At 37.5% G+C, this 26853-nt stretch overlaps 1 protein-coding gene across 1 annotated transcript; it reads left to right on the forward strand.

The window, feature by feature from the left end:
• Positions 1–340: 340 nt before the first annotated feature.
• LOC131041319 (large ribosomal subunit protein mL54) lies at positions 341–26853 on the forward strand. The gene is made up of 2 exons (XM_057974359.2): positions 341–831; positions 26450–26853. The coding sequence occupies exon 1, from the start codon at positions 431–433 to the stop codon at positions 812–814; it is 384 nt and encodes a 127-aa protein (XP_057830342.1). The 5' UTR covers positions 341–430; the 3' UTR covers positions 815–831; positions 26450–26853.

Raw genomic sequence — 26853 nt, forward strand, 5'->3', positions numbered from 1 at the left:
GGTAAAACGCCAAGCAATGGACACGTCAGCACAGGAGGGAAAACGCCGACGGCAAGACATTCCGATGGTCTTCTACTTTGCAGACGACTTTCTCCCACTAAAAGCCTATCAACTTAAAAATATTTTATGCCACTTGCCAATCATCTGAATTTTAAAAACAAAACAAAATTTATTTACAACCAACTTGCTTTTATTTAGATATTTAAACTTAAATTGATCTGCTTTAAACTACCAACATCTTTAAATTTAGAAACTTCATGAAATAATCAACTTTAAATTCTAAGGATCCCCTCCATGGGACCCAGCGTAATTCACAGAACCCTATACACAACAACGTAATTCTAAAGAAAGTTCATCATCGGTTATATATTTCGCCAGCTAGAATACTTTCAGTAGGATTCGCTTAGTTTTGAATCGAAGTCGAACATAAATGAAGGCATCCATTTGGAAAATCGGATCAGCACTGCTGAGACCGACAATTTTTAGCACTTATCGTTCTTTTGCAGCAAAAGCAAAGAAGGGTGGTGGCAAAGGAGGTGGCGCGGCAGCCCCTGCAGCACCCACAATCAGCAAAGAAGTCAAAGCCACCACAGTGTATGGAGCCAACATTCTCAAAGATGGTGTTGATCCTCCAATTAAGCCCGACAGTGAATATCCAGATTGGCTGTGGCATCTTCTGGACAAGCACCCCCCTCTTAGCGAGCTTCAACGAAAAAACCCAAGTACTATGACATTGGTAGAGCTTCAGAGATTTGTTAAGCTGGATAATAGGAGGAGGATCAAGGAGAATAATGCACTGAGGGCTAAGCATTGAAGACCCTTTTCTTTCAGGTAGTTTTCTTTCCAGAAGTGTTGCTGGTGTTGTGATTCTTCTAATATGGAATTTAAATTCCTGAAAATGGGTTAGGGTTTTGGAATTGGTTTTTTCAGAAAATGGGTTTAGGGTTTTGAAACTGAGAATAAACCTTTTGAAAATGGTTAATGGTATTGTACTTGGGGTTTTTGAAAACGAGTTAGCGTTTTGGAATTGTTATCACCGGGAACGTGTCGGTCTTTTTAAAAAATGGTGTTGTGGTTTTTGGAAAGTATTAAGGATAGGTTTTCTGATTTTGGGTGGGAGTTGCCTAAAATGAGGTGGGCCTTGGTATTTCTGAATTCTTGTTACATACAACTTACAAGCTATTTGTTAATATGACGGTTGTCTCTTTGTGTTGGAAGTTTGAGTTTCACAGGCTGTTCAAGTTGATGTAACTGCTTATGTTTAAATCGTAGTAGCAATGCCTGTCAAAAAAATTTGTGTCATATGGGAGGTAAAAGGTATACGAAACCAAGGCCTGCAAGCGGTAATGCCCTGGGACTTACCTATGCTCCCATGTTCCAGTGTCTGGTTTTCCAATAGTGGCCTCCCCTCCTAGCCAAACAATAAAATAAAAAGTACAGAATTGGAGAAATGTTTGCGAATCTAGATTGTTTTGTTTTTATATTTATATATTTAAACATACAGATTTTTGTAGAATACCTTGATGCAGGCAGAATGATATAAGAACAGTACCCGAATCCATGCAGGAATATGTAAGTAGAATTCTTATCTCAATGCATACGATACTATATAAACAGAATATCTCAATGGATACAAAACTGTGATCATATATAATTTTTTGTGCAGGGTCAATGCAAGTTAGAGGGAGAGAGTAGGTCATTGTGATCCATTCTTTTCAAGAAGTGAGGTTAGCATGGTTTAGAGTAGATAGTCAGAGAGAGAAGGACGTTTATGTGCCTCAGAATATTTGATATATGTTTTCTACATTGATCTTTTAAATAGCTAAATGAGATACTGATCATGGGTACCATGCAAGCATAAGTGTCTTCTAAAGGATATTTTAACATTTATGGCTTGAACACAAGATATCCACAAATGGATATTTGTTTCTCAACTAACATATCTGAAATAGCTAACATCAAGAAAATAACCCTAATGAGTTTGTAAGGACCTTAAGGTCTATATGATCTAAATCTTTGTACTTAGTTAAACTGTTAAATTCAAAGAAGGTTCAAACTTGTTTAGAGAAAGAAACACACACTCTAAGGAGCTCAAAATTGCTTATAGAACATTCAGATTTTTTAGTGCTTACACAGATTTAGAGTATCAATAAACACGTTTCAACTTAGGAACTGCAAAATCAGGAATATATTTGCTATTGAACTGATATAGAATTTCTTTACAACAGCAATTTGAGCTTTCAGATTACATAGAACTCCATATAGAATTCAAATAGCAACACACGCTCTTGAGGGTTTCGTCTCAAGACCATATAGAGCTCGAATAGCAACATACAGCAGCAGTGGTGACCTCTTGGGGGTTCTGTCCCAAGACCCAAATCGTGCACAAAGGCAAACCAAAATATTCAGTATAACCCCAAAAACAAAGCAGTCCTCAATATATACCCACTTGGGGTGGTACAAAACTTGTAGTGCAAGGCAAGTGAACAATCTGATTGCCTTCGATGAAGAGATGCCAACCTGTAAAGAGACAAATTACAGTTGGCAGCGAGTTGGCTGAAGTTGGTAGAAGCTTTTAGTTTACAAATAGTGGCAAACAATTGGCATATAGTTGGCAAAGTGAATCTGATTTGGCTCCCTTCTAGAAGTTGGCAGAAGACAAAAAACAAAACAAAACAAAATCCGATTTTCTCAAGAAGCTTCAAGAAGTCGATTGTCACTACAAAACTATATTTTATTGGTTGTCACAACAAAGCAAAAATCTGATCTTTCTGCTAAGGACAAAAGTGCACAGTTGGCAGCCAGCACTGCTGTCCAGGCCATTTGGCCCCATTTCACGTGTTCATTACAGAGTTGCATGAGACCAGGAGTAAATATTGTGGAATTTCATAAAAGCAGAAAGCATTCTATCATAAAACGGGGCCTTTCTTTTTTTAGTGATGTTATTGTAATCCTAACAATTGCATTGTTTGATGCTATGTTCCATCAAGTTTCTTGGATGGGATGGTAGAAGTCAAGGATCATTTTTCCCAGACAACTTTTCAAAGAGAGTATTTTTCAGGGAATGACAATTAAAAATAGGAAAAATTAAAACATAGAGGAAGTTTAAAAAATTCATATGATAAGGCATTCATTGGATTCATAATTTTGGCAACTTAAGGAATTCTTGTATCATTGGTTTACAATGATTTTACATGCTTAGATGCTAATAATCAAGAGTCTTTATCACAAATGGGGGATATAGTGTGCAAGTAGTTCCATCCTAGGAGCAATAATCCAATGCCAATAGACTATACCATCTTTATCATGATATAGTGTGCAAGTATGTCCTCTTTTGCATCAATTGATGCTATGAGAACTATAAAACCTTAATAGAAGGGTTTTTTCTATGTGGCTTTGTATTACATGTGCATTTTTAGAGTTTTATGGAGCAAATTTGCGCACACTATTGAGTCTAGAGCATTTGAGAAAGATGATTTTGTCTTTTGTTGCGTTCAAATTAGATCAAGGGTTTGCGTTTGGGAGGTGCATTCCAGATCTCGTAGATATCTGAATTTTTAGAGCATTTTGGGTTGAATCTGACTTTGCAATCATGTTCAAAAGTCCCAAGAACTTATAGAGCAATCGTCATTTTGTCAATATTGGACATTTTTGCTCTCTTTGGCCGTACAGATTGTATAACAAAGAAAATTCTTTGTGCAGTGGCATCCTTTGTAGAATAGTTTGCCTATATAGGTAGGCGTCAACATATTCATTGGTTCATCACTTGTTTTGCAGATAACTCTATAGACCATTGTTTTAATATTTATTTCTATGGATTTTTTATCCCTAGGTTGCAAGGTATTGCGGCAAGTATTGTAGGGTACCTTGTACCTACAAAAGTGTAATGTCCCCTCTTCAGTGACAGGCTACAGGGAGTCAAATTCTGGCCTGCAGCATTCCCCAGGCTAGGATTAATGAATTAAATAAGGGAATGAGTGATTAATTTAATTTGTAGCCCAAAAAGCTAATGATTGGAGATTAAATATTATAACTCATTGTTATAACTTAAGCAGGGGCCATTTCAAGTTATAAAGTTATTTCTCCTAGGCAACTAAACATTGTGCTCATTTAATAATTAATAAACCTTGTACTATTTGCCTAAGTCAGCCAAGGGAGAAATTTTGGGTTCTAGAAGAGTTAGCTGTTGAAATATGTAGCTAGAATCGGATTCTAGTTTAAGTTATTCCTGTAATTGGGCTGGGCCCCGTTGTAACTTATAACAATAGGGCAGGCCCTATTTGGGCGTTCAACTTATGTATTATGTAATTGTTATGGGGCAAGACCTATCAAATATGTAGCTTGTAATTAGACCTTGACCTATATAATTGTAACGTGTAAAACTCTTGGCATAATATTCTTGCAAGCCGACTTGGGAAAGTTAAAGGGCTAAGTCGCCTATAAATACAAGTCTTCAATCATTATTCATATATATATTCAGCGAATATATCCTATCAGTGAACTACTTCTGTGATCAGCGAAGTACAATCAAGGTCAGCGAACTGTTGCATATACAAGCAAATTATATCTACACTGGCAAATCCGTCTAAGGCAGCGAATTGGAGTTCTCAAGCTGGGCGATCATCCTCAAGGTTGAGCGAATACCATCCTAGGCTGCTGAACTTCTTCAAGGACTTGTGAAGTATGTCAAGGGTGCCGAATTCTGTCTCAGATTGACAGTGACCTGCATATACACTCTGTCTTCCAGATTCAGATAAGTTTTGCTATAGTTGATGTGTGCCCTAGAAGGGTTAAATTGTAATCTCGTTCTGCGACTATTAGTAATCAGATCTGAGTTATTCTTGCTGGGTTTTTCACCTCCAAGAGGGAGGTTTTCCTAGGGTAATGTTGTGTTCTTGTGTGTTATGCTATTATATGCTTACTTTACCTTGCATTCTTATTTTCTGCTAACTTCTGCTAATCTGATTACCAAAAACTAACATGGTATCAGAGCTTGGTTCGAATTAGGTGTAAACAGATTGACTGTAATTATTTATCTTCTTTTTGCTCTTATCACTTCTTCAAGATGATGCACAGTCTCAGGGTTGAAGATAGGTTGGATGGAGCATGCAACTTCGCATCAAGATGGCGAAAGGAGAGTCCGTCTTGGAGCACTTTTGAGGATGTTGCCCGTGACACCTTTAGAGGTCACATTGTAGTTGCAGTAATTGATTGCCTTTTGCTTGGCTAAAAGATGCTGGCTTCAAGGTGGTTGCACATATGCCCGACCTGCCAAAAGTTGATATGGAGAGAAATATGGCAAGCCTCACAGAGTTCCTTGAGAGTCCTTCCTCTAGGGTTGATGGCCTTAAGGTTTACCCTTCTTTAGTGATTCGTGGAACTGAACTCTATAATCTCTGGAAAGCTTCTTAGCTCTGAGCGATCCCTGAGTGTAAATATGATTGTTGCTGAAGATAGGCGATGTGTGATGGCGAGGGCCGAAGGCCACGTAGCCATCATCACTAGATGCTTCAGTATGGTTGAAAATTCCAATACTGAGCGAGAGTAGGAAAGAACGTTGGTGGACCAACCTATAAAGAGATAAGTATTTTCCATGGTTGAATAATGTTCATGAATTTCTTCATATAATTATTAATTCATGCTATAGCGAACCATGTATGATTCCAGCATTAATATTTCTCTTCGAATGCTTTTAGGACGGAGATTGGATTCTAGGGTGGATGAGCTTGATACATCCTGTGGGAAAGTCACGCAGGTTGAAGAATGGAGATGCAGCTTATGAGATTAAGTTGGTGGTTGAAGATCTTTTCTCGGAAAAAGAAGGCTATAACATTTAGAAGGAGCATGATGTTTCATCTTCAGAGGGAGCTTGACATTTTAGTTTCAGAGGGAGCTTGTTAGGCTCAGAGGGAGCCTGTTTCTTTCAGCTTCAGAGGAAGCCGCATTCTTTGGTTAATGCATTCTTCTTTGGGAGAAGTTTGAGGTGAAAGCCCTCGTTCCACCCTCTGTGAGTAGGCATGGTGGTGTTGCATTCTTCTCTGGGAGAAGTCTGAGGTTAGAGCCCTCGTTCCACCCTTTGCGAGTAGGCATGGTGGACCCACCCTCTGCGAGTAGGTATGGTGAGTATCATTGAAGAAATTCCACCCTTTGTGAGTAGGCATGGTGGTCCCACCCTTTGCGAGTAGGTATGGTGGGTATCATGGAAGAAATTCCATGATGGGTTTGTTCACCCTCTGGGAGTGGCTATGGTGAACGTATCATGTGTTTCATCCATGGGAGTAGCCATGGTGGTAGCCTCTATGTGACTTGATTATTCATAGAATCCTCTCTAGCTAAGAGGGAGTGTTGAAATATCTAGCTAGAATCGGATTCTAGTTTAAGTTATTCCTGTAATTGGGCTGGGCCCCATTGTAACTTATAACAATAGGGCAGGCCCTATTTGGGCGTTCAACTTATGTATTATGTAATTGTTATGGGGCAAGACCTATCAAATATGTAGCTTGTAATTAGACCTTGACCTATATAATTGTAACTTGTAAAACTCTTGGCATAATATTCTTGCAAGCCGACTTGGGAAAGTTAAAGGGCTAAGTCGCCTATAAATACAAGGCTTCAATCATTATTCATATATATATCTCACTCAGCGAATATATCCTATCAGTGAACTACTTCTGTGATCAGCGAAGTACAATCAAGGTCAGCGAACTGTTGCATATACAAGCGAATTATATCTGCACTGGCAAATCCGTCTAAGGCAGCGAATTGGAGTTCTCAAGCTGGGCGATCATCCTCAAGGTTGAGCGAATACCATCCTAGGCTGCTGAACTTCTTCAAGGACTTGTGAAGTATGTCAAGGCTGCCGAATTCTGTCTCAGATTGACAGTGACCTGCATATACACTCTGTCTTCCAGATTCAGATAAGTTTTGCTATAGTTGATGTGTGCCCTAGAAGGGTTAAATTGTAATCTGGTGTCAAGGCTGCCGAATTCTGTCTCAGATTGACAGTGACCTGCATATACACTCTGTCTTCCAGATTCAGATAAGTTTTGCTATAGTTGATGTGTGCCCTAGAAGGGTTAAATTGTAATCTGGTTCTGTGACTATTAGTAATCAGATCTGAGTTATTCTTGCTGGGTTTTTCACCTCCAAGAGGGAGGTTTTCCCAGGGTACTGTTGTGTTCTTGTGTGTTATGCTATTATATGCTTACTTTACCTTGCATTCTTATTTTCTGCTAACGTCTGCTAATCTGATTACCAAAAGCTAACATTAGCAGCTTATTATAAATAGAGATCAATGCTCTTAGAAGAGGATCGATTAAGTATCATCATTTTCTTCTTTATCAATTAAGAGCTCTGCAATCCAGTGTATGCACAGGACAAAAACCCTGTCTTCTGCAGCCTGGACACAACCCCAGGTCTGTTCTTGGTGGCACCATTGATTGGACAGCAATAAAGCAATGCCATACTCCTATCACTGTGGTAGAAGATCTCCAGCCACCGTTTTGGGACTTAAGCTCATACTTCAGCCAGCATTCGTGGGGGTTTGGAATCTGCTGCCAGCAAACTCTGTAATTCTGTAGTAGCATATTTCCAGTCTGATTTTACTCAGAAGTAGTGACTCCCATTCCTAGTGAATAACATGCTATGCATGTGGGTTTGGACGCCAAACTCAGTAAGGTGATTTGTAGGTCCACATCCGACAGAGGTAGCATTTTTTTTATTTGATGCATTTGTGTGATTTGATCAGAATAATGTGAAGCAGAAGTTGAATGGGGAAAATAGTGTTAGCTGCAGTTAATACTAAAGACTTCATTTTATGAACCTGTTCTTATCTGTAGTAAGATTTCATTACTCTGCATCTGAGTTCAGTTTATCGTAAAACATCAAAACCAAATCAATCATACATTTCACTTAATATTTCAAGTTAGAATATTTCAAAAAGGCACCTACAAGTGCCATGTGAGGTGGGCCCCATTGACCCAATTGGTGTAGATCCACAACAATGGTAGTTCTGGTTGAAGAATCTAGGGAATATTCCTCCATGAAACAACCATCATACCCCTCAAAACCATTTTTAGGAGAGTACATGTAGTTTTCAACTCTATGATGATGATTTAGGCATACAATAATAATTTTGAGGATTAGATAGAATATTTTTTCCATATTGGCATAAGATGATGTTGTGGTTACGTTAGCATAATTTCCCCCCCCAACTATATCCTTCACCATATGCAATTTGGTTTGAGTTGCTAAACTTGAGAGGGTTTTATTTTGGGTCATAGTGGCTCTTTTTTTGATCAATTTTTTTAATCTAGGTTGGTTTTTTGAGAGCTTTATAGTGGTGGAGATGGTTTTGATTGTGGTGTTATGGAATTTTCACAAATTGTATATTTTTGTAGGTGATGTTGAGTGATTGTCATTTTGGGAACTTCCTAGAGCTCTATTAGGTCTCACTTGGTAACATTTTTTGTTGCATTTTTTTTAAATGTATAATCTTATGTGTATTTCTCATTTGTGTAGTTTGATCTATTCTATTCTATATCAAAATCGTGTTTTCAGTCTTTTGGCTTAATTTGGCATTTGTAATGTATTAAGATCAAGACCACTTCGTTGATGGGGCAATTGACAACTATAATCACATTAAGTATAAAGTGCCAAGATCCTTATCTACTAGGAGTGTCATGATTATGTGATTCTTTTTTTTTTGCGAGGGGGGGGGGGTGTTTATTCTTGTGGTTTTGCATCTACTTTTGTTGGATTCATGATTGAGTAATCTTGGGAGAGCTAATCATGTCTCCCACTCTCTCTCCTTGTGATTTGAGTATGCTACTTAATCCTTTCAATTCATGTAAGGTCAAATGTAGTTGTTGTGGGAAGAAAAATCATGATGAAAATGATTGATTCTAAAGCAAATTAATGAACTAAAGCTACTTCTTTAGGATAATCACATTAGTTTGCCAGATTCTTCTACTCCAACATTTGCAAATACATCCAATGGTCATACTTAGACAACTTGTTTGGAAACATCATCTAAGGTTGAGCAATGTAGAGATGATAGGCACAAAGATCTCATCTTTGTTATCTATTGGAAACATCATCTTGTGTTGCTTCAGTTATAGCTCCAGTGGTCAGGGCAGCAAGACATATATTGGACGATACCATTGAGGACATTTGTCTACTCTTTGATGTTAGCTCCTATGGAGCTGCATCATTATTTTGTGTTTTCATGAAGGCACATTCAGACCTTGTGGTTCTCTCTCAACCTATTCGTTTATCTTGGTTTGGGATTGGCTTGGAGATCCTTGAGTGAGTAACATGTGGAGAAGTCACTTTTGTCTTTGGATCATGTTCTACATTAATTTCCATGAGGTTCTAGATTGTCACTTTGTTTCGTTTGGTTTGGGGCTCTTGCTTTGATGTGGCGTCTTTTGAAGCCAACATGGCAAGATGAGTAACTTCTAGAGGCATACATTTCTTTGCATTCTTCTTTCATATTCAATTTAGGAATCGGAAGATATTTGGTATACATCTTTGGCTCAGTTTCTTCCAAGGGGAGGAATGTTGTTTGACAATCATGGATTGTCTTTAGCATTGTTTGTTGAGCATCTATCATCAGTATAGGAGATTAGACTTTGAGGGGGGGTTTGCATGGGCTCTCTTTTTCTCTATTGGGGTGTGTGTTAAGCACATAAATATACTGAGAGGGAGGGTGGGGGGTGAATTCGTACATGTGAATCCCAAATTAATTCAACATTAATTATCATTAATAACTTCCCCAAGCATCACAACTAACCTCAATCCCAATTTATCATTAGTAGCATTTACTAATTTTTCCTTAACCATTAAGCAATTAATCAAATGATGAACATGAACACACAGCCACACAAGGAACACCAGATTTATGTGGAAACCTACAAGTGGAAAACCATGGTGAGAATAGCTGCTTGGATCTACCGTCCAAATCCGGCCTCACAAAAGATATGTTAAAGAACTTACAATATTAAGTAGGCACCTAACTACCAAAGACAAATCCCTGATTACATTTGCAGGCACCAACCTACAGGAGACACCAATTCCCTAATCCAAGATTGAGCACCAATTCAACATATAGGACACCAATCTCAAATGCATCAAGATATACCAAAGATATGTTATGCGGATTTCAAGGCTGGACCCTCAACATCTTCATGATCTGATTTGCTTCATAACACCTTCACACTATGCATGAGATCTTCAATTGAGCTCACACATTGAATAGACAATTCATACAACTTTTGCTGGTTATCAGTTTTCTTCATGCATCATCATTAGCACACACACAATTGCATTGGAATGAATCTTATCGGCAATACATATACATCCCAGTGGTAATTATCATTTCATGTCGGCCCAGAACTTATTTAATAATATCCGCAATTCAGCCACATGCAAGCATCTCAATCAAATGTGTAGTCAGTGAGCTAGCCCCTAAAGCTCACACATTACTATTGGAATTAGGACACGCTTTGCATTAGCCAACGCACACTCTAGTGGCCCCAATGAATATCCACATGCTTCATCCAGCTGGTGTAAAGTGCAATGCTTCTGGTGCATACACCTGTAACACCGAAACATATTGAGAACATGTCTCAATGAGGAGAATGTCAACCTTTATTTTCCCTCTTGAACATATTCAAATCTTGAATAGATTTGTCTTTGTGTATAGCCTTATTTATCTTCCAAACCGCGAGCCACAAAACATTATTGTGGTAGAATGCGGTGCAGAATAAGTTGCCAGTGAAAACATAGTGTCTGATAGACAGACCTCAGAAGCATTTCGCAGATACTTTCGGATCACTGCTAACAATTGAAACATGATTAAAGATGATACTAGTGACACACTACAAAAGATATATCCAACATAGCTTGACTCTGCATTTGGATCATCAATGCTTTGACATGACATGACAATAATTTACATTAATGTATTTTCCGGACACTTGAAATTGAGGGGAACATAATGATATTTGGGTACAAATGCATGACTGACTCCATAAGGTGATCCTCATGTCATGTTAAAAGTAATTAAACTTCCAATAACCTTCCAGATGCGTTGACATCAGTAACCACACTGACTGCACCTTTGACATCAATGACAATACAAGGTTCTATAGGGTCGAGGTGGGACGCTTTTCCCTCTCATGGGGTTTTATTCTTCTCATAGCTTAGAGAGCATTTTTCATGTGTTTTCTCTCTTTTGGAGAGGGTTTTTTTTCCCATAAGGTTTTCTTCTCTTCTCCATGTGTGAGATTCTTTTGTACATGGGTACCTCATTAGGACTTATAGTCGAGACCCATCCTTGCATGTATATTCATTTTCCCTAAGTTGCACTTAAGGGGTGTGTTGGTGTGGATGTGTTGTATTACCTATCTGGTTTCCCCTGTAGGTCCTTTTCATTCTTGTTTACTTAGGGATTTCACTTTTTATGTCTCAAATCATAAGATTAAGATACATCATAATCTTATTTTTTTCCTATGTCTCACTCTTGCCTATATGTACAAGGGTTTCTCACTATAATCTAATGAATCATGTAATCATATTGTATATTTGGATCCTTTGAGGGTCTCTCTTGTGTTTTCATTGAAGTTCCTTGATCATGGGTCCTGCCAAAATTCTGTAGGAGACATTTAATAAGGTAATAGGCCTACAATTTTTAAAAACTTTACCCAGGGTGTTGGTTAATTTCTTTGTCATCAGTTTTGCCAAAATTTTGTAGGAGACATTTAATAAGGTAATAGGCCTCCAATTCTTAATTTGAGACTTGTCCCCATCTTTAGGAATAAAGTTTTATGATTCTTCTATTTATATTATTCCCTCGGGAGTCACTCTGGAAGGCTTCTAAATACACTTCTACCGGTTCCACACCAACCCAATCAATATTGGATTTGTAAAATTCAATAGGTAATCCATCACATTCAGGGAACTTACCATTCTGAAAGGAGCAAATGGTAGAAGAGGGCAGCATCAGTTTGAGAATTTTTTGACAAAATGCCCTAGCTTCGCTATCTTTAGAGGAATCTTCAGATGCTGATAAAAGGATAAAAATGCTTCTTTAATGAACTAAGGGTCATCAGAGGAAGTACCCATATGATCCCAACTCTGCTTTTGTTTAACAAAATTAAAAAATTATTTAGAACTTTTATCCCTTACTCTTAGCCAATGTAATGTCCCCACTTTGAAATAGAATTTAATAATAAATAATTATAATATTAAAATACAAAAGAACAAAAATAAAAATAAAATAAAAATATAAAATTTAAAATATAAAATAATATAGTTAAATATTATCAAAATTTAATTAAGTTAATGAATGGTCAAAAGACATGGAAGGAAAAGTTGTGAGTTCCTCAAACATGGGATATAAAAGGGAGAAGAGAACCTCATTTGAGAAGGGGATGATTTGGGAATCAGAAGTGCAAATCTGATTTAAATAAGAAGTGAAGATCTGATCATGAAAGGTTGTGTGACTTGTGTCCCTTTCAAAGGGCAGATATAATGAAGAGTTGCACTCTTTCAAAAGGTGCTAATGGTGGAAAGGGCATGTCTCTTGCCAAAGGGGATATATGATAAAGAGGTGTGACCTCTCCCTCACATTGAGAGATATAAAGGAAAGGAATCAAAAGCATCCAGTGACATCACCATGGATCAGATTAGGTCAGAAGTTATCAAGTTACAGGCAGTAAGATCTTTGTTCTTGGTGGTATGCATGGGGATGAGCTGAATATGTATGCTTAATATATGAAGCTTGATAATGTTCTTATGCAGAATTTAATAGTAATATTGATATAGACTGCACTATGTATGACAGTTTAATATGCCTTTCTATCACTAATTGTTCATATGACAATTAATTAAATTATATGATGGATTCTGTAATAGCTTTCAATCTCACCATCCAATTATGGAGGGAGAATACAAGGAAGCAAGAGCACGAGGCTCCAACAAGTACGCCAACCTCGAGTGTGGTCCAAGAGGCCAAGTTGACGAGGTCCTTGGTGCTCTTGGGCTTGTTGGAGAGGTATAGACTCGAGGCACCTTTTGTGATTTTCCTTGAGCTCCATAACAGGGACAAGTGTAGGGAGAGAAAGGTTTGTTGAATCCTTCATATAAATTGGGCAATATATAAAGAATGTTGAATATATGATCTATCATAGCATAATGGAAATGTTGACTAACCTATTGTGCAGGTTCCAAACCAAGCTTTAGTTGACAATAGTGTCCCTCTATTGTATTTACTATGCACTAAAATTGTGATTCTAGGTCAAAATCTAAGAGGGTCCCATTAGGGGACACTATAGCCAATTCATTTTGACCCTAATTTCCTCCCCCTGATGTTTGTAGTTTTGGTTCTTTCTCAACAAAGATCTGGTTCTAATTAATTTTGTCTCAACTATGATCACTTGGGGTCAATTTGAGTTGACTTTCACACACAAGTAGTTTATTTTGCAAAAAGAGTTCTAGTCTTTTTCAATTTAAGGCCTTTTTCTTCCCAACCACATTGAATAACTTTGTCCACAGGGAGACAAGATTACCCCACCTCTGTATAGCTGTAAGATTATTATTCATAATTTTTGAAATTCTAGTAATAGTTTTAAATTTTTAATACCATCTAGACAAGTTGTGTCATTCAATAGTGAGGTATTCAATTCGAACCATGTATGAGGCCTAATACTGATTGCTTGACCCAACATATCAATATCAACATTAGCTTCAATAAGAAGTGATTTGACATTGCTATAGGTGTAATTGATCTTGTTAGCATCGAATCTATCAAGCCTGGAGTATGTTCTTTTGCCGTGGATCTGGTAAACCGTTATTTCATCAAATGATTTACTCTTTTCCATGGGGTCAGTAAGAAACAAAGACCTCTTCATTTTGGAGCTATAACATGTTACCTTTCCATTTGAGTTCTTTGCCTCCACTTTTGTCCTCCTTATATTCAATCATGTTAAATTCCCCAAAATCATCCAAGGGACCTGTTGATGTGTTTTTCATGCACATGTGAATACAATAAAATACCCAAAAGTATCTTATCCTCTCTTGAACAAAGTTACTCAAGTGCTGAAGATTCACTTAAGGATCACTTGAGACAACTCCAAGGTTCTTGTATGTCAGGTAATGACGTGTGGATAAGCTCAATGGTTTGATGTGATTATGCTCGGATCGCAAAGGGACTTACGTTGAATTGTTGAATGCTTGAATTGCTGGAACTTAGATCCTAACTACTTGCTCAAAGAATAAAGAAAGAGCAAAAGGCATAGGGTTTAGGGAGTTTATTCTAATCCTAAGAATGCAAGAAAATGGGTGAATGATTCAATGGAATCCTACTGGGCAAGGTCTCACCATCAACTTGAACAATTTGACACAAGCTCAGTGCAATCTTCTAAGAGATAATTCGAAGATGTTCAAACCATTACCATCAAACATTGATCATCATTCAAGTTAATGCATAAACAAAGGATGTATAACGATTCAAAGTTAAGCTCATATCATTCTAGTTGACCACACAAGGCACACCTACAATCAACAAGAGGCTAGTGGTATGGACTAAATGGATTCTACACAAATGCATTCAACAATTTCCTCCATCCAATCTAATCAACATGAAAGCAAATGAATTGAGAAGTAGAGACCATGCAACTTGTTGAAATGACACATTAATTCACCATAACTTCAATGAAATCATATGTTCTTTATGACAAGGTTTTGGGCAACAATCTTTGCCTTTTCCTAATCTAACTTCTACTCTAATTGCTATCTGCTATTGAACTATTCTCTATTCTATTCTTCTAAAACTATCTATTCTTCTATTATTCACTATTGACCTTTACAAATGAAGAGCTTGAGCCTTTTATAATGCTCTCAATACAATTCAATGGCTCGGATCAATTTGAGATCGATGGTCGAGATTTTACAATGAAAACCCTAATTAGGGTTTGTTTCAATAAACTCAATTTTGGCCAATGAAATAATTACAACACTTTGACACATGTCTTCTTTAGAATATTCGACCAATGGATAATAGGGGTAGGTGCCTTGAAGTTTGTGCCTTCATGTACGAGTCAAGTTCATTGCAACTAGATGTGCTGATGTGGAACTCCTCTAATTTGGTGAGTGATGACTGGGATGCCACCTCTACTTGCACTTGTAGACTTGATTCATCATCATGAAGGGATGTTGAGAGATATCTCTTGATACTCAACATTATCCAGCTTCATCAGTGATGATGATCTTCTAACTTTGATTATCTCTTTTGAAATTATCCTCTTGAATGCTTCAATCATGGAGGTGCAAGGTATAGATCTTAATTTTGAAGTATTGATGTTGCCTTGGAACGAACTCTTGATGTTACCATTGCTTCTCTCCTTTGGAATTCCTTTTCTATGTCTCCTTTCATGTTGTTGATTCTTTCAATGCATCAAACCTTGAATAGCTGGATCATGCCCTTGTATTAGTGAATGTTTCTTGTGTAGTCACCTTCTTATGCTTGTTTATGAAGTCCCCTTGAGGATATCTTCCTCGTAACTTGATTTTGATGTTGAAATTTTCTCCTTAAGACATTTGTTTTGGTCCCCCTCCAACGTGATCTCCTTGATTTCTTTCTTCATCTTTTGCAAAACAAACAAATGAGCATCAAACACACATGATATATACCTTCTATATAACCTCTTAATTTGATATGATTTCAGATTTTATGTGGTTTGCAGGTTTGATAAGAGGATTTAGAGAGAATTCGCTCTCATGAAGGAGCAATTGAAGTGTTTTCCTCTCCTAGAGAGGTGCACATGAAGTTCGCTCCAATCCTGATGCACTTGAAGTGATCTTCAAACTCATCATTGGACTTGCTTTCACTCGTTTCCCTTCATTCTACGGGTTCTAAGATTGAGTCTTTCAACCATTTATTGATGAAAACATGACAAACTAACCTTAGGGAAGGCCTCTATAGGAATTTTGCTCTGAGAGTGGAGCACATGAAGTTTGCTCCAAGATGGGTGCACTTGAAGTAACCCTCTAACTTGCCCTTCATCTCAAATTCAAAATTGTTCTTTTCTAAGCATATGAAGACATCAAATCGGCTCAAGGCAATGATCTGTAAGCAATTTCTCATCTTATCTTGGGCAAATGAGGCAAATTTGCTTAAAGGTTCATGCACATGAAGTTCGCTCTTAAACCCATGCACTTGAAGTTCGCTCCAATTTGCATGCACTTGAAGTTAATTTCAAATCAAAAAATAAACTTGCTCTCAATCACTTTACCTTGCTCCGTTTTCTCAAATCCTATACGTCATAGCATGCTCAACATGAAGTCTTAGGAGGAATTTCTCTCATGAGTCTAAAGCACATGAAGTTCGCTCCAAAGTGGATGCACATGAAGTTCGCTCCAAAGCTCATGCACTTGAAGTGGATTGAAACTTGACACTTAGTGTTTTCTTGCTCATTCTCTTTCATTCCAATCATTCAAGTTTGTTGAAACTAGGCTCATGCGGGCATTCTAGAAACAATTTCGCTCTCAACTAAGGGCATTTGAAGTAAATTTTGCTCCTCAAGAGGAGCACTTGAAGTTTTTTGCCCTCAACTTTGAGCACTTGAAGTAGCTTGAAAATGCACTTTTAATAAGACCTCAAAACTCACCATTGCTCATGATTTCTCCTTCAACTTTAGCAAAAGGAGTAAATTTGCTCTGAGAGAGGGGCACTTGAAATTTTGGCATACTTAGTTAAATTTTACTTCTAGAAGTCACCTCTCACTGTAACATATATAAGTCACTTGGATGATCAAGGAAACACGTGTGTTGTTGATTAGATTTGATTAAGGGTTTCTCTATCAATACCTTTTCAATGCAAAGGCTAATAGCCAAGGACTCTAACACTACCCTAGAAAGTAGAAAAAAAGTGGGGGTCCCCATTTGCAATGGGGTGATGTGTGAATACCTCACAACATCTAGCGCCACCTTGAATAAATGTTCTTGAACATTTCAAAGATAAAGACTCGATCTATACTTAGAACCTTCGGGAAATTCAACCCAACTTGTCAATAGGCTAGAAAGTGTACTCAAAGTGGAAGAAGAATCACAACCGAATCAGGACACTTAAATCTTTGATTACCTATGTGTGTGCAAGTGTATTAATGCCTCTCAACAAGAACATTATGACTTCCAATTTCCATTGTGATTAGCTATGTAATTTGTCTAAACTTCATAAGCATCCTGGATAGAGCCTCGTTGCCAGTCGGACGTCTATAGCCCTGACGAGGTTATTGCTGTAATCTCACGAATATTGCTCCATTGCCAGTCGGGCGTCCATGGCCCCAATGGAGTTATTCACATGTTCCCATAGCCAATTTTGATATTTCATTTCATTCTACTTTTCTTTTTCTCTTGATTTTTCTCTCTTTCTTTTCATTTTTTCTCTCTTGATATTGCCTTCTTTTTATTCTGTCAATTCCTTTGTGGCTCGTAAGCAATGAAGCTCACTTGGGTTTGATGATTATAGTGGCGTTGAATCAAAACTTTGGATTTTTCAGTAATCATGGCTTTGCTTGGAAAACCATAATGACTCTGAGTTTATTAGTGTGTAAAGATATAGTAATCAAAAGATGTCGGTATCAAGACATAGAAAGCGATTCTCTTCCAAGTCAAGTACAAGTCCTAACCAAATGATAAAGCTAGAGAGGAATAACCTTGGATTCAAAGCACTTCATGAATAGATATCTAAGAAATGGATTGAACATGAGATCCAAAATTTTACTAGTGTGTGAGAAAACAACACAAACACCTTTCTCACAAATGAAGGTTCCCACTTAGGACACCTAAACTAAGCAAACAACTGACTCGAAAGCAAACTAAAACCCAAAGCAAACTAAGCTAAACTATTTGAGCCACCCAAGAATCGTGAGTCAAATGACTCAAGGCAAATTAAGAACTTGGCTCAATAAGACCCCTAATTGAAACACACGATAGGAAAACCTACTCTAAAGCTATATACAAGACTCCTAGACTTGACACCACTTAAAGAAGCGATGCATTTACATGACTTCACATGATTTCTCAAGGTATGCAACATGAGCATGGCAAAAGTGATTAGTTTGCAGTCGAGCAAATTCATCTTTAAATACGGAAAAACAAGCTCTCACGATGCATCTCTCATATTCAGGCAATTCCTCATGCAAGATGAGCAATTGAGGCAATTCATTAGGATCATGATCTATCCAAACGCAAGTTGTTTTTCCTAACCCCCCATAATCAAATTCATAGCATTCAAAATTGAGAGCAGGGAAAGAGACAACTTGGTGTGTTTCGAGCTCGGACGGTAACTCTTGCGTGTTCCCCACCTTCGCATCATAAGAAGAGAAATCATCAACTGCTTCAGGAGGTCATAATTGGTGATGTACCATTCCACGAGCATTGACAACATGTTGATCCTCACTTGCAAGCTCCTCTTGGAATAAGCTTAGCGCTCCTACGAATAGCTCAACATTCTCTACTTTCATCATGACATCTCGCTCATCTCTATGCATAAACCATGCATCCTCATGAAACTTTGTAAGCATATCTTCGAAAATTAAGTACTCCTTGATGGATTGAGCTTCAAAATTTTCCTCTAGTCGATCAAATACAATCTCTGGTGGTATTTTATTGTCAAGCATTGTCTCGGGAGGCTGGAGTTGATGATGAATTAAATCACCCACAATAACTTGTTTGTTTTGAAAAAAAATTGATAGTTATTCCTCTTGTACTTCTTTCATGAGATCTTTCAATGCCCCCTCAAATAGCATTGTAGTGATGATGTCTTTGAGTGCCCCCTCAAGTTGTTTTTCATACTTGAGCTCACTTGTGATAATTCATAGCTCTTCATTCAACATGTCTATATGATTGTCTTCTTAAAGGGTATTATTTGGAACTTCTTGTATTTCGTTCTCAAGGATAGGAATGAAAATTCTTCCAGGAATGTGTCATCTTCTTGCTTGATTTTTTGCTCAACACTTTGATCATCGCTTGTCAATATTTGAGCATTCTCAATTGTTTCTTCAACTTTCATTCCATGATACTCCTCTTCAGGTGCAAGGCATGGTGAGCTACTCACTGCAATACATTGATCATCAGGTGAGCTTATATCATCATCTTGTAACTGGCTCTTTTCATTGTCTGGTGATGTAGCAATGTCTTGTTCATATGTTTTAAATTCAGCTGCAAGGTGTGCACTCCATGATCTATTCGCAATACACTCTTCCTCGGATAGAGCTGGTATTCCAAACTGATATCTGACTTGATTGATAGCCATTTCACACAATGAGAAAGTAAATTCGGAGTAGGACCAATGAAACTCACCAGACCCAGATCCCAATTCAATTTGGGGGTAGCTGGGTGATCACCGACCTTTACAATCTCTAATTCACCATCAAAAAGTGTGTTTGAGAGGGGGATCTTCTCTGTCTCTTTGTCAAAGGCATCATTTGATTTACTACCATTCACATTTGTTTTCATTTCTAACTTTATTTTCTTCAGTAGGACCAAACTGTTCATTTTCAACAATGGTGGGTTTTACAACTTTTTCAGCCTGAGAAGGGGCTGAATTTTTCCACTTTATCAAAAGAACCAGACAGTTTTTCAGCCTTGGTTACCAAGTTAGGACAGTTTTTCCTAACATGTCCATTTTTCTTACATAAGAAATAGGAATTCAAGCTGCCCAGAAGGCTAACTTTTACTGAATCAATTTATTTTCCTACTAAATTAAAATAATATCTAGAATATCAAAACTAGGATACAAATTAGCACAAGAGCATTCATATGAGGTAATGTGATTCTAGACTCCTCAACTTGTAAGGCATAACCCAAAGGCTTTAGGATTCAAGGAATAAATATCCACAAACAAGGGGGCACATTTCTCAGTTCACCCCACCGAGGGGCAGATTTGGCTACCACCTCTTTCATTTGTTGCAAGAGACCATGAAATAACCCTAATCAAAGATTGACCAATATTCCGATACTCTTTTTTCAAAACCCTTCCTTGCATATTATGGCTACGAAAAAACACCACAAAGAGGTCTTTCTGCAACATTCTAAAAAATGAAACATATATTCCAAGTTTCTTACCCCAAACTTTAGCTATGCAGTTGTCAATTTTTTCGATGAGGGGGGAGCATTACCATCCAAACTTACAAAAGAAATTGCAATATTGCGAAGGTGAGATTCTTCTGATTTAATTGCTTGGATCATATCAGAATTCAGAGAAACAAAGAGAATCTTAGTAGGTGCAGGAGCCTTACTGTTTTCTCCTACTCAATGTTCTCCACTTTTGAGGACGACTCCATCTCCCATTCCATTTGTCTGGGGTCCTGTTGATGTGTTTTTTATGCACTATCAAACACAAAATAAAATACCCAAAAGTATCTTATCCTCTCTTGAACAAAATCTCACAAATGCTGAAGATTAGCTTAAGGATCACTTGAGAAGACTCCAAGGTTCATGAATGCAGGGTCACTACGTGTGGATAAGCTCATTGGTTTGATGTGATTATGCTAGAATCACAAGGGGACTTACGTTTGAATGCCTGAATACTTAAATTGCCGGAACTTATATCATCTGTTGTTGTAATTTAGTGATGCTTTTGTCCTAGACTAGCTTGAGTTTGAAAAAAAGAGCAAAAGATGAAGGGTTGAGAAATTCTATTCTAAGACCTAGAATGTAAGAAGATGAGTGAATGATTAGATGAAATCCTACTGGGCAAGTTCTCACTATCAAATAGAACAATTTGAGACAAGCTCAGTGCAATCTTCTAAGGACATTTCAAAGATGTTCAAATCAATATCATCAAACATTGCTCACCATTTAAGTTAATGTATAAACAAAGGATGCGTAACAATTTGAGGTTAGATTCATATCATTCCAGTTGACCACACAAGGCATACCTACAATCAATAAGAGGCTAGTGGTATGGACTAGGCAGATTCCTCATGAATACATTCAACAAATTCCTCCATTCAATCTAATTTATTTATCATCTAACATGAAGATCCAACAAGAAACCATGCACATTGTAAAGAAACAACACACTTCGGTTAAGTTTTAGTAATCAGATTAGATAAATTATAATTCACACAATTGCACAGTTATTATCCTGGGAAAACCTTCCTCTTGAAGGTAGAAAAACCCAGCAACAAAGTATCTCAATTACTTTCAATAATATGGCAACTGTCTTTACAATGAATTGCTTCACACTTTGAAGCAATATGACTAAATGGATTCACCCTAGACTACAATAAGCAATACAATTTGCTGTAGAAATATGAACTGCAGTAACTATCACACGGATAACTATCGATCTGCAATGGAGGATATATGATCTGCTGTAAGTCGATCTGCTTATATATGAGTACAATCTGCTGGAGGAGTGAATCAGTGTGCTATAGAATATATTTAAACTGCTGTAGAATGATGCTTTGATCTGACGTGATTGTTTTTTCACCATATTGCCTTGAACATGAGAAATGATCCGAACTTTATACCCGAACTGGGTGTGCATCCAAGCAATGCGATTTTCCTATATTCGGCCTCTTGTAAATCATCACGTCTCTTGGTTTATATTAGACATCGGTCATGATATAAAGGATACGTCTTTTAAAGGTGGTGGAACATATATAGATTATTTAAGCAAACCGTTTCATTAAATAAGAAACTCGAAAATATACAAAAGTCAAATATTAAATGTGTAAGGCCAAAGGCCCTTCACACATTTGATAGCAAAGTTGGTTTTTGAGGCTTCGACCAAAGCTATTCATGGACACTCCCTCTTAGCTAGGGAGGAATCCTTTTCGACATCTGAGTTACATACTCATGGCCACTCACAGAGAGTGAGTGTACACAAATGCTAAGTCATTGAGTCTCTTCACATGACATTCACCATACCTACTTGCAGAGGGTGGAACAAGGGCTGGAACCTCAAACTTCCCTCGCAGAGAAGAATGCAAAACAAGGGCTGATACCTCAAACTTCTCTCACAGAGAAGAATGCACAAGGGCTGATACCTCAAACTTCTTTCACAGAGAAGAATGCATGACAAGGGCTGATACCTCAAACTTCTCCTACAAAGAAGAATGCATGACAAGGGCTTGCACCTCAAACTTCTCTCACAGAGAAGAATGCATTATAATACATATCAAGTAATTACTGATGCTGAGACTCCTTCTCAGCAAGAGCTTCATTTTCCACAATTCCAAGCTTGTCTCGAAAATGCATAAATTTCACTTTCGAAAGAGGCTTGGTGAAAATGTCAGCCGTTTGTTCCTCAGTACAAATGTATATCAACTAAACAACATTCCTTTGTACCATATCTCTGATATAGTGGTACTGAATCTCTACATGCTTCGTTCTGTCATGAAATACTGGATTGACTGAAAGCTTCACATAGCTTTGGTTATCACAATGTATGATGGTAGGCTCCAATGATTGACCAAACAATCCTGCAAGGCGCTTACGAAGCCACACTGCTTCGCGAGTTGCTACACATGCTACAATGTATTCTGCCTTTGCAGTGCTCAGAGCTATTGAAGACTGCTTCTTGGTACACCAGGAAATCATAGCAAATCCCAAACTGAAGCAACAACCAAAAGTGCTCTTCCCATCAGTAACACTCCCTGTCCAATTAGAATCAAAATATCCTTCAAGAATTAGGTCCATACTGGAAGCGTATTTCAAGCCATATCCAATTGTGCCACGTGAGTATCTCAAGATATGCTTAACTGCAACTAGATGTATCTGTCTAGGTTCACTCATGAACATACTAAGTGCACTTATTGCATAACAAATATTTGGTCTAGTGTTAACTAGATACATCAGGGACCCAATCAATTGCCTGTACATTGTAGGGTCCACAAGATCTGAACTAGCTGCAACTTCCCTTAATTTCTTCAAGTTAGTTTCCATGGGTGTGGACATAGATTTACAATCTGTCATTCCAAATTTCTTCAAGACATCAATGGTGTATTTTCCTTGACTTAGGATAATCCCATTGGGCCTTTGCCAAACTTCCAACCCTAGAAAGAAGTGCATGAGTCCTAAGTCCTTCATTTCGAATTCAGAAGTCAACTCCTTCTTACATCTATCAATGAGATGATCTTCTCCGGTAACAAATAGGTCATCAACATAAAGTACCAAGATCAACATATCTCCATTGAATATTTTGAAGTAAAGGTTTGGATCAGCATCATTCTTGCAGAAACCCAAACCCACTAAGCATCTGTCAATTCTTTCATACCTCCCTTTAAATAATAGCTTCAGCAACAACCAAAAAGCATCGATCCATCTATAAACCTCCTAATAAGAGACTTAGGTACAATTTCCAATGATGTGTAAATTATTAAATTGACCCCCATAATGATTCGTCTAGGAGAAATAACGTTGTAACTTAAATGTGACCCCAAAGTCATAATGATCAATTAAAATATTTTTGCTTAAGACTCTAGCTTTTTGCCCAATTTTCAATTATTCCCTTTATTAATTATTTATTCTAGGGGAATATGGCAGGCTAGAATTTGACTCCCCGTGGCCTGTCAATTGAGAAGGGACATTACAAACAAATCTGAGTTCAAGGAGTGATAGCAGAAGCTCAGGAAAGCAAAAATGGAGGGTGACCATTCACCTCCCACAGAGCTCCTGCACTTACCTAATGACCTGTAACCTCCTTTCTTGTAGATGTTATCTAATATAAAAACATAAAAACAAACTGGAGACAGAATAAAATTACAGATTTCGTGGGAGGCAAAACATAGATACGAAAGGCATAAGTATAGGGTCCATGCCTGGTTCGGCCAGGGTTCACCCAAGGGGCCTTGGGTTCCCTGTGGATTCTGATTGTGAAACCACTGGGAACCCAGGGCCCCTGGGGTGAACCCAGGCTTGAACCCGGGCGAACCCAAGTGACCATCTGGGTTAAGTCACATCAAAATGACTTTTAGACATTAAAAAATCATTTTTTTTTGCCTTTTTAAAGCAAAAAATCCTAATCACTGTTCTTATATATATTATATGGCATATGAGTATATGACATCATATGATATAATTGAAATTCTGAACTATCAATTGAATCGGCATTTGGCATTGATCGATGATGAATTAGCATACTATTAAATGTATTTAGATTTGTAATTTTGTATATTTCTTTAAATTTTTGCATATATACATAAATATACATGGATGAACCCAACCCATAAACCTAAAAGGCCAAATTTTTTTTGCCCGAATCCACGACCCGGGTTTGCGTCCTCGAACCTTCTCCCGAACCCAAACTAGTAACTGAGATATGAAAGAGTTTGATACCTTAAGGAGTTAAATCAAAATTCGTTTCTCAAATTAACTAGACTTTACCCATGATCTGTTGTTACTGGTTTAGTCCGCTTGTAATCAAAGCGAAATTTTTAGTGGCACCTTAGAAATGAAAAGTGTTCTTATGCTACCAAAAGCAAGAAGACTCAATTTTGATGGCCATGAATTGCCTATTTGATACAAAGCTTCAAGAGGATCAAACATTATCACAAGTGCTCACAACCTCTGAAATGGGCTTGTGACAGTTATGTAGAGTTTAGTTTCACTTTGTGGAGCAATTGCACAAGAAATTGGTCTTAACTTGCAAAAATTGTCTTGTTATTTTAGCTTGAAAATTGTCAGATTCCATAGCCCAGGTTTCTATTGGAAGTCATAAGATGATGAAGCTTGAGTGGATTAAAATTTGGCACAAAAAACAGGCCCTCAAGCTCAAGTTGTCGGTAAGGTTGTGCTAAGGCTTTGGGCTTGTCCTATGTAGGTCCAAGGTTCAACTCTCATGCCATGTTTGCCTGCTGGCTGCATTGTTTGAGCCTGTGTTGTCAGCCTTTGGGGACTAGTCTCGCCCTAGCTCACCTCCTCTATTGCCCCAAAACTTGGCAAACAAGTAAAGCTCGAGGCAAGGTCCAATGGAGTTGCTGGGCTGGGTCGCAGGGATACTCGAGGTAGGAAAAAAAAAGAGAGGTGAGAAGGAATTTGAAGTGGGAGAATGGGGTGTCTTGAGATTACAGCCTTGCACAGAAAGCATCTCAAGTAAGGGCTGGACAGCTGTAAGACGAGGCATTATAAGGTTTTATCAATAGCAGGAAATTCTAAGATATCTCTAAATCCAAGGCCATGAGAGCCAAACAGTGAAAGTTGAAAATCTTTTCAATTCCCTTTGGGGACTAGTCTCGCCCTAGCTCACCTCCTCTATCGCCCCAAAACTCGGCAAACAAGTAAAGCTCGAGGCAAGGTCCGATGGAGTTGCTGGGCTGGGTCGCAGGGATACCCAAGGTAGGGAAAAAAAAAAAAGAGGTGAGAGGGAATTTGAAGTGGGAGTGTCTTGAGATTACAGCCTTGCACAGAAAGCATCTTAAGTAAGGGCTGCACAGCCTTAAGACAAGGCATTATAAGGTTTTATCAATAGCAGGAAATTCTAAGATAACTCTAAATCCAAGGCAATGAGAGCCAAACAGCAAAAGTTTAAAATCTTTTCGATTTCCTTGATTTTGTAGACTCTAATTCTAGACTGCTTTAGGCAATCCTATAGAGGAAGTTGTGTTGTCAGAATGTCTATAGAGCGAATGGTGTCAAGGGTGGATGGCACATGTGAAGGCCCTGCAATATTGGAAAAATGTATTATAGGGTTACGGCAGCTAAAGGAATTCAAAAATAAGTCCACTTTGTTAAAGGCGCCAGTCTTTTCCTCTTTACAAATTTTATTGATTGAAGACCTGCCTTTATTTGTAAGCAAAACGCAATTCCTCTTTTCATACTAGATATATTGTTGCAAATTAATTATTCTCCCGTTTCCCATAATTGAGAACCAAATTTGTTGTTTGGATTTGAAAAGAATGAAGACTGAATGGAGGTTTTGCTAATATTTTAGTATTTAATGTCACTTTTCACACCAAATTGGTACAAAGTACAAATATTTTTTAATTCACTTTCCCCATCAGCGATTCATACAAATTCGATCAGTTTTGAAAATTGAGATAGAAAAGAACAAATACTAAATTGACATTTTGATAACATTTCATTTATTTATGCCTTTTAACAGCGGTCTTCTACCCTGCTGTTAATTGTCTGTTTAACCTTGAGCTTGCATAGGGTCAGCACCCTTTGTTGTTTTGCTGCCTTTCTTTTATGTCGTCTGTGGACTGTTTGTATACAGGGGCAGCACCTTTGTTTTGCCAGTCTTAAGAATAAAAAAACATTTCATTTATTTAATTGGCCCTAAGATTCTTATGGTTGATTAAAGATTTTAATAGAAAGTATTTGAAATTATTATAGTTTTTATGAATTGAATAAGATATTTGAATGCTAATAATTTATATCTTGTGAAAATATTATCTTTGTTTGAAGATGTAGTTAATTGTTTCTACTTTTGTAGATTGTGGATCTGCTGTGAGTGAAGTTAAGGATGACCCTTATGCGATTGTCAAGATGGCAAATTGTGCAAATGATTCTGAACAATCATCGTGAAGCTGTAAAATGTAGTTGTCATGGAACACAAGAAATATGTAGAAAATCAGCAGATTTTTGATAAACAGTGATTACTATTTTATTGATTACTATTTGATAAGCAGATTTTTGATAAACAGTGTCATTCTTATTAGTTATCAAAGGAGAATTATTGTTGGGGTTGTTCGCTTTTAATGGTTTGTTATTTTTCCTTTTGTTTAACCAATTCTGATGGATTTTTTAACAATTTTTTATGCCATTAACATTTTGCTTCTACATTTGTTCATTGTTTAAGCAAAAGTAATAAAACACGTGCGTTTTGATTGGTTCTTA

The sequence above is a fragment of the Cryptomeria japonica genome, chromosome 11 (genome assembly GCF_030272615.1).
Source record: "Cryptomeria japonica chromosome 11, Sugi_1.0, whole genome shotgun sequence".
NCBI lineage: Eukaryota > Viridiplantae > Streptophyta > Pinopsida > Cupressales > Cupressaceae > Cryptomeria > Cryptomeria japonica.

What these genes read in the sequence shown, in the direction of transcription:
- LOC131041319 (XM_057974359.2), top strand. Translation starts at nt 431, where the DNA reads ATGAAGGCATCCATTTGGAAAATCGGATCAGCACTGCTGAGACCGACA.